Genomic DNA, 9,106 nt, shown 5'->3' with positions numbered 1-9,106 from the left:
TCTTGTATTATATCTGTTCCTCTAGTAAACCCTGACTGATACAGTGGGCCAGATGCTCTTTGTCACAACTCTTTTGTTGTGACTCAAAAATAGCCACAGACAAATTTAAACAGGTGGATATAGCTATGGTTCCGTAGAATTTTATTTACAAAAAAGGAACAGTGGCCAGATTTGGCTTACAGGCTATAGTCTAGCTCCTCCTTTAACTAAGGCTTGTAACGCTATGGTTCCTATTTAGGGCAGGCCTCTCAGTGGGGACTGTAAAGGCCTCACAAAGAACATGAAAAATTACTGATTACTCCCCTTCTTTTCCTTTCCACCTGCATCATTCCGCATGCTAGCCACTCCCTAAACCTCCCTAAAATGTATCGTTCCCTTCTTGTAAGTTTCCTATAGTTTCTATAGTTTTTCGGAAGACTGCTTCACAAAGACCTCGCTTGCCAAGCAGGATGTGGTTTATGTGGTTTTTTGGCTTAAAAGCTGCTCTCTCCCCTGGTTCGCTGCTGACCTGATCCTACCCTGCGTGGAGGCTCTCGGTCAGTCGCTGGCCAGCTGATAAAGGCTCACTTTCAAATCTCAATTGGCGATCCGTGCATTTTGGTGTTTGTTGGTCCGTACTTACGTTCAGTTCTGAGTCCAGAACATTTGGAGGTCCCATCGAGATGCCCTACAGGGGGCGCTACGGAGCTGGATCACTTTGCCCCCCGCAGCCACCTGTCAGGGGGCTCCCCCAGAAGACGTGCCTCGGCCCAACAGGCTTCCCTGCCTAGGGTAAAGACTAAATTCTTTCTATTTGACTCGGAGCCGTTTGTCTTCTTCCTGGTAGGAGTTTGTTTATTTGTTTCTGGGGCGCCCCGTTTGGATTTCCTGGAGGGCAGACGTGCCTGTAAGTGCCAGAGAGACTTTTCAGTTTCGGTTCGTCTTGTCATCTGTTTTTGTTCTCTTTGTCCTGATGGGTCAGTCTGCTTCTGTGTCTCTTACACCACTTCAATGTGTTTTAAACAACTTTTCCGATTTCAAACAGAGGGCCACCAGTTACAGCGAGCCAGTTTTCCCCGGAAAACTCCAAACGTTCTGTGAACTTGAGTGGCCAAAGTTTAAGGTTGATTGGCCTCCGGAAGGGAGTTTTAACATCTCCTCCAAGGACCTCCTGACTCACCCGACTCTCCCACCCTCTACCCTCGACTCCCCCCACCTTACCCTTCCCCCAACTCCTCCCTCTCTCCCAGTCCTGGTCCCTCCACCCTTACCAGCCCCCCACACATGTGGAGTGGCAGACCCTTTGGGGAGGCTCCCTCTGCCTCCAACCCATCCCCCGACTCCTCTAACCCTTCTCCGCCTCCTTCTGCTCCCCTGGCCCTCCTCCCCCTCTGGGAGGTGCCCCAGGCTAGCTCGGAGGGGGGCCTGTTCCTAATTCATGTTCCTTTCTCCACCACTGACTTGTTTAATTGGAAGCATCAGTATCTGCCTTTCTCAAAGGATCCCCAAGCTTTGCTATCTCTCATTGAGACAATATTTGCCACCCACCGCCCCACCTGGGACGACTGCCAATGGCTTTTACAGGTCCTGTTCACTTCAGAGGAATGGGAATACGTCTGCTCCCATGGGCCAAAGGCCATTCTTGGACCCGACGGCCAACCTGCCACCGATCCTAGACTAATAGAGCAGCGTTTCCCATCCGCCCACCCAGATTGGAATCCCAACGGAGATGCAGGTAAGGAGGCTCTGGTTCAGTGTCCCCAGACTCTTCTTGGTGCCATTAAGGGTGCGGCCCACAAGCCTACTAATTTGTCTAAGGTAACTGAAGTTAGTCAGGAGCCGGATGAATCCCCGGCAGCATTTCTTGAGCGCCTCCAAGAGGCTTATCATGTATACACCCCAACTGATCTGGAGGCCCCAGAAAACAGGCGAGCTCTTAACATAGCGTTCGTCACCCAGTAGGCCCCAGACATTAGGAGGAAGTTACAAAAGTTAGAGGGTTTTGAGGGAAAGGTGCTCTCAGAACTGGTAGAGGTGGCTCAAAAGGTCTTTAATAACCGGGAGGATCCCCGGGAGCTAAACAAGAGGATGGCAAAAGTTCTGTTGGCCATGGGAGAAAAGCCCCCAAAAAACCCAAACAAGCCTATGACTGGGACCAAAGATAAAAGACCTCCCTTGGGGAAAAATCAATGCACTTATTGCAAGGAAGAGGGTCACTGGAAAAAAGACTGTCCAAAGCTCAAAAAAAAAAAAAAACGTCCCACAGTCTTGAGCACACAGAAAACAGACTGAAAAAGTCAGGGTTCCCCTGGCCCCCAGGAGCCCCAGGTAACCCTTATCATGGGGGGCCAAGAGGTCCAATTCCTCGTGGACATGGGTGCCACCTTCTCTGTTCTTCAGCAGCCTGTTGGACCTCTCTCTTCAATAAAAACTAACATTCAGGGAGCAACTGGTAAAACTAAGGCCTACCCCTGGTCACGGGTAACCATAACGGACATGGGAAAACAAACCTTGACCCACTCCTTTTTGGTCATGCCCGAGTGTCCCTACCCGCTACTTGGGAGAGACCTTTTACCTAAGTTACAGGCCCAGATCTCTATTGCAGACGAAGGCCCAACTGTGACTTTTTCCAACAGGATTCAGCCCCCTGCTGTTTTGTTTACTTGTCCTCTCACGGAGGGACACATACTTACCACAGAATCCCCAGGGACCCCAGAACACATGTCCAACCAGCTTCTAGAAATACAAAAATTACAAATACCTGAAGTATGGGCAGAGGACAGTCCTCCTGGTTTGGCTTCCCACTAGCCCCCAATTGTGGTAGCCCTAAACCCCACTGCTGGGCCTGTGCAAGTCTGACAGTACCTGCTAGTCAACAGGCTCAGGAGGGCATAGCTAAACACATCACAAGATTGAGGCTCTCTGGGATCCTGGTCGCCTGCAAGTCCCCCTCGAATACTCCACTGCTCCCGGTCCAGAAGCCCGGCACCAATGACCACCGGCCCGTCCAGGATCTCCGAGAGGTAAACAGACGGGTGGAAACCCTTCACCCCACCGTACCTACCACATACACCCTCCTCAGCCTTCTCCCTCCTGATAGGACTGTGTATTCTGTTTTGGATTTAACAGATGCCTTCTTTAGTCTTCCTTTGGCACCCGTCAGTCAACCCATTTTCGCTTTTGAATGGACTGACCCGTTAACTGGGGAGTGAGGACAATTAACCTGGACAAGGGTCTCCCGAGGATTTAAGAATGCCCCCACCCTGTTTGATGAGGCTCTAAGCAGAGACTTTCAGGACTCTCGTGCCTCCCACCCACGGGTGACTGTCCTCCAGTATATAGATGATGTATTATTAGCTGCAGATACCCAGGAAACATGCCAGGAGGCAACAGAAGATGTCCTTCGAGAATTAGCCCACTTGGGCTATCTGGTTTCTGCTAAGAAGGCACAAGTGTGTCAAACCAAAGTAACATACTTGGGCTATGTTATCACCGGGGACACCAGAACGCTCTCTGATAGCCACATTAAGGCCATCCTAAACATACCCCCACCCCAGTCCAAGCAACAAATACAGGAGTTCCTAGGAACTATGGGGTACTGTAGGCTCTGGATTCTGGGGTTCACAGAAATGGCTCATCCTCTGTAGGAAGCCACAAAGGGAGACACAACTGAGCCTCTTGATTAAACTAAAACGTTACAACAGGCCTTTGATAAACTGTGGATGGCTTTAATCTTGGCCCCGGCTCTGGCCCTGCTGGACCTAACCAAGCCCTTTCAGCTCCATGTAGCAGAGGCCCATGGGATTGCAAAAGGGGTCCTTACTCAATATCTGGGCCCTTGGAAGCAGCCAGTGGCCTGCCTCTCTAAGCGCCTAGAACACGGCTACTGGATGGCCCAATTGCTTGTGGACTCTTGCAGCTACTGCTACTCTTATCAAGGAAACAACCAAGCTAACTTTTGGTCAACAACTTTATGTGGGTACCTCCCACTCCCTTGAGCCTCTTTTAAACAGTCCCCCCGAAAGATGGTTATCAAATGCCAGGATCGTCCAGTATCAGGCTTTGTTGCTGGACCCAGATTGAATTTGTTTCCTGCCTGCAACCTCCCTCAACCCTGCCATGTTGCTTCCTGATGATAATCCAGATGGACCAACTCATGAATGCCTCGAAGTTCTCTGGACCATCACTAACCTCAGGCCAGACCTGACCAATGTGCCTTTGACCCAAATGGATGCCATGCTTTTCACAGATGGCAGCAGCTATCTCCATGAAGGTACTCGGGTATCAGGGGCAGCGGTCACTACTGAAACTGAGGTAGTTTGGGCAGAGCCCCTAGTAGCTCACACCTCTGCACAAAAGGCTGAACTTATAGCCTTGATTCAGGCCCTAAAATGGGCCAAAGACAAGACTGTCAATCTCTATACAGACAGTAGATATGCCTTTGCACTCTACATGTCCACAGGACCATTTATAAAACAACAAGGCCTGTTGACTCGGGAGAGAAAAGCCATCAGAAACGCCTCTGAAATTTTGGACTTGCTAGTGGCTATTTGGGAGCCCAAGAGGCTTGCAGTAATACATTACAAGGCCCACCAAAAAAAAAAGACAACCCAATAGCCTGAGGGAACCAATTGGCAGACTCCACTGCCAAACAGATAGTGCTAAAATCAGTGGGGTCCACTACGCTGGCTATGGTTACCCTCCCCCCACCTCAGCTGGTCCCCCTAGTTTATTCTGATTTGGGCATAAAGTTAGCAGCAACCCTAAAATCCCAGGCTGATGCTGATGGATGGCACATCCTCCCTGATGGTCACCATCTCCTGCCAGAAGTACTTGGGGCCCAGATACTACGAGAGACTCATCAAGCATACATTTAGGGGGAACTAAACTTGCTCAATTGTGCTGAAAAACCTACTTTATTCCTAATCTTACAGCCAAAGCAAAGGACATTAGTCTAAGATGCCCCCACTGTGCTCAGGTAAATCCCAAAGGCAAATCATCTGGTGATCCCCCTCAGCAACGACAGAGAGGACAAAATCCAGGAGTACATTGGGAAATGGATTTCACTGAGATGGGTCCTGGACGCCATGGATACAAATATCTACTGGTCCTAGTGGATACTTTTACGGGATGGCCTGAGGCCTTCCCTACAAGGACTGAGTCAGCCTTGGTTGTAACAAAAAAGTTGCTGTCTGAGATTGTGCCTCGATTTGGTCTGCTCCTAGTAATGGGGTCTGATAATGGTCCTGCTTTCATAGCTCAAATAACGCAAAATTTAGCTAAGTGTTTACAGGTTGATTGGAAGCTCCACTGTGCCTACCGGCCTCAAAGTTCTGGACAGGTAAAACATATAAATAAAACCATTAAGGACACAGTTTCCAAGACGGCTCTACAGTCTGGTAAAAACTGGGTGAGTCTCCTACCTTTTGCCCTCTTGCATGCTCAATGCACCCCCTACATCCAAGGTATTACCCCCTTTGAGGCTATATACAGGAGACCCCCACCTCTGGTACCCAAGCTCCACAGTGTCCATTCTAAAACCGTACATAACCAAGATCTCATTAAGTCCCTCCAGGTTCTACAGCCAGTGCTTCAAGAGGCTCATCGCCTCTGCAGAAAACATCATCAACCAAACACTGATCGGCTGGTCTCCCCACCCATCACACAGCCCGGTTCCCTAGTCCGGGTTAAAAAGAGGGACTCTCACAACTTAGACCCCCACTGGTCAGGCCCACACACCATCGTCCTCAGCACTCCCACCTCGATTAAAGTTGCTGGGAAGGACGCTTAGATCCACCACTCCCACGTCAAGCCTTTCATTGGGTCTGATTCCAAGTCAGCATGGAGAGTCCAAAGCACAGACGACCCACTACGGGTAAAGTTAAAACTTACTGTAGATTAATTTATGTTTTTCTTATCTGTCATTTCCCTACTTTTGTGACCTCAGCTAAACCCCACCATCCATTCCCCTGCACCTGGAGGGCTTCTGTGCCTCTTGATGGGAGAATAATTGCCAGAAATACTACGTTCACCCCGAACTCCATTTCAACCTATGTGAGCTCCTCAGACAAAATTGGCGCCCGGTCCGAGCCAATGCTCATGTACCCAGAAGGTGTGGTTGTCAGACCCTCTACATGCAACAGGCATTAAGGGATGTCGACTTCTATGCTTGTCCCACATTTACCCCTAATGCTGACATCAATTGTGGTGGACACCTGGCATATAATTGTTATTACTGGGGATGTAAGTCTATTGCTCCCTAGAGACACACTGACCAGTTTCTAAAGATCACCAGGCTTAGAGGCCCATATAATTGTCAGTTAAACAAATGTAATCCTCCTATCTTAACTTTTCTGCAGCCAGATCACCCGTCCTGGTGAGGAGAAAAGACCTGGGGAGTGTGCCTATATGTTTCAGGGTATGACGCAGGGTTCTGGTTAAACATCCAAATGAAAATGAGCACTCCTAACCCACCCTTACCCCTGGGCCTTTGGTACCTATCCTACAACCTGCCCAACCTACTCCCAGGACCATCTCGACTCCCTTTTCCCCGACCCTAGGTCTGCGTCAATCTAGCCCTCCGGCTTCCCCTCTTTTGCTCCCACTAGATATTATGTTCTCCTGTCTAAATAGATCAAACCCCAACATGACCAAAGATTGTTGGTTGTGCCTGGACTCCCCCCGCCCCCGCTTCTATGTTGGACTTGCTGCTAATGCCTCCATTGGGTCCCCGCCACAAGACATCATGAATTCCAGTACCATTACAAGTAGTTCACCCTGCTGGTGGGGTCAGAGACCCGTTCTAACCTTAGGAAATATCCAAGGGAAAGGAATTTGCTTTCATTCTAACACATATCCCCTGGATAAATCTCCTTATCACACTCTCTGTAATCACTGTCTCGACTAAAAATATGACTTACAGTCTCGCCCAACACTTGGCTGTGCCCTGGAAAACCTGGTTTGCTTACACCTCGGAAATCACTCCTTGCCTGTTCTCCACTGTCGCCACTCAGACCCCTAAACTTTGCATTTTGACACATATTTTCCCCCAGGTGTATTATTACACTAAAAAAGGAGGCCAAAAACATCTCTCACTAGTTGGTCTCTTGAGGTCAAAAAGAGCCCATCCCATATTAATCCCCGCTTTGCTGGAGATTGGACTGGCGGGATCAACTGCCTTAAGCTCTTCTGCATTGATCTTCCAAGACAAAAACTACTGGGACCTTAGTGCCCAAATCGATGAAGACCTTGCCACCCTAAAAAGTTCAGTCACAAAGCTCGAGGAGTCTCTCGGGTCCTTGGCTAAAATGGTTTTACAAAATCGACGAGGTCTGGATTTGCTGTTTCTTAAAGAGAGAGGTCTCTACATAGCCCTAGGTGAGGCCTGTTATTTTTATACCAACCACTCTGGGGTCAAAAAAGATAGCTTAAATAAACTTTAAAAAAGACTTCAAGATAAAAAAAAAAAAACAAGATCAAAACTGGTACAAGAGGTTCTTTAGTTTGTCTCCATGGTTGACCACTCTCCTCTCAGCTGGGGTCAGTCCCTTATTACTAGTCCTTCTACTGGCCACAGTGGGACCGCGTGCCATAAATTGCACTACAAGGGCTGGGGATTTAGCTCAGCGGCAAAAGCGCCTGCCTGGCAAGCGCAAGGTCGTGAGTTCGGTTCCCGGTACGGGAGAAAAACCAAAAAAAAAAAAAAAATTGCACTACGAAGTATGTCTAACAAAGGGTCCAGAATATAAAATTAATGGTCCTCCACACCCAATATGACAGGTTATCCCTCAAAGAGGAGCCCTCTGAATCAAGGATTTGATTCTGTCCTAAAATCAGTAAAAAATGTAAAGGCCTCACAAGAGACATACATGGCCTCACAAAAAACATAAAAAATTACAATTACTCCCCCTCTTGTCCTTTCCACCTGCTTCTTTCCACATTTTAGCCATTCCCTAAACCTCCCTAAAACATATTGCTCCTTTCTTGTAAGTTTCCTATAGTTTCTATAGTTTTTTCAGAAGACTGCTTCACAAAGACCTCGCTTGCCAAGCAGGATGTGGTTTCTGTGTTTTTTTTGGCTTAAAAAATACTCTCTCCCCTGGTTCGCTGCTGACCTGATCCTATGCTGTGTGGAGGCTCTCAGTCAGTCGCTGGCCAGCTGATAAAGGCTCATTCTTAAATCTCAATTGGCGATCTGTGCGTTTCGGTGTTTGTCGGTTGGTGCCTTCGTTCAGTTCTGAGTCTAGAACAGGGATGACCTAGCTCCCTTTCCATAGTTGGGTGGGTTGATCTGCGTGTGTGCAGTCTGTGGGAGAATTGGTGGGGGTCAGCTGGTCCTCACTGGCCTCACTCACCTGTGTGGTAGTTGTCAGAGTATTAGCCTCAGGTTACCTCTCCCTGGCCTCTGTGGAAAAGCAGCTTGGGGTTTCTCATGTGGCAGCTAGCTTCTGTTAGGGTGGAGTAGGGTACAAAAGCATAAGCTTCAAGACCTCTTGGAAGCGTCAGGTACGAAGTCACACAGTGTCATTTTCTATTGTATCAGTCAGTGTCACAAGGTATGAGAAAATAGACTATTCCTCTTGATAGGTAGAGCTCAAAAATTTGTGGCATTTGTTAGGCCACTACAGGCAGCCAGCTCTGTCAAAATAGATGCACTGATTCTTCCAAGACTTTTCCCAATAACTTTCCTGCATTTAAACCTCACTCATCTCGTGTTTTCCCCATCAACTCTGCTTTATTTCTTTTCATGAAGAATGGTATTTAAAAACTAAGGACTGAAGAAAAAAAGAGGAAAAAAACCCTAAGATCTAGATGCTAAATGTGCTCATTGGGATATTGCTGTTTCCAGGTCTTCATGGTGAACAGATATAAACATATATATACTTTTACATGTGTATAGTATAACCAATCCCAGAACACACAGATGATTCTGATTTTCTCCTTTATATTTACCCTTTCAAATACTGGCAATTTTTTATTTGGTATTTTGAGACAGGGTCTCAATATGTTGTTCAGGTTGTCCTTGAACTCATTATGTAGCCCAAATTGGCCTCAAACTCAAAACGATCCTCTTGCCTCAGCCTCCCAAGTACTGGGATTAAAATTATGCTCCACCATTCTGGGCTAA

General features: G+C 47.8%; 1 protein-coding gene and 1 long non-coding RNA gene across 2 annotated transcripts in view; both read left to right on the top strand.

The window, feature by feature from the left end:
• The window catches only part of LOC106149565, a 24,656-nt gene extending 21,659 nt beyond the window's left edge, over nt 1-2,997 (top strand). Inside the window, exons 5-6 of the long non-coding RNA XR_001235834.1 lie at nt 1,564-1,714; nt 2,859-2,997. This is a non-coding gene — a long non-coding RNA (uncharacterized LOC106149565). The remainder of the gene's footprint in view (nt 1-1,563; nt 1,715-2,858) is intronic.
• A 120-nt stretch (nt 2,998-3,117) lies between these two features.
• LOC106149576 lies at nt 3,118-5,770 on the top strand. Its single transcript, XM_013518838.1, has 2 exons — nt 3,118-4,252; nt 4,914-5,770. The coding sequence occupies exons 1-2, from the start codon at nt 4,099-4,101 to the stop codon at nt 5,768-5,770; spliced, it is 1,011 nt and encodes a 336-aa protein (XP_013374292.1). The 5' UTR covers nt 3,118-4,098.
• Nucleotides 5,771-9,106: the final 3,336 nt, after the last annotated feature.

Source organism: Chinchilla lanigera, unplaced genomic scaffold (assembly GCF_000276665.1).
Source record: "Chinchilla lanigera isolate Chin_1 unplaced genomic scaffold, ChiLan1.0 scaffold00049, whole genome shotgun sequence".
NCBI classification, from domain to species: domain Eukaryota; kingdom Metazoa; phylum Chordata; class Mammalia; order Rodentia; family Chinchillidae; genus Chinchilla; species Chinchilla lanigera.
The sequence above is the reverse complement of the archived record's forward strand: the minus strand, read 5'-3'. Positions and strand labels throughout refer to the sequence as shown.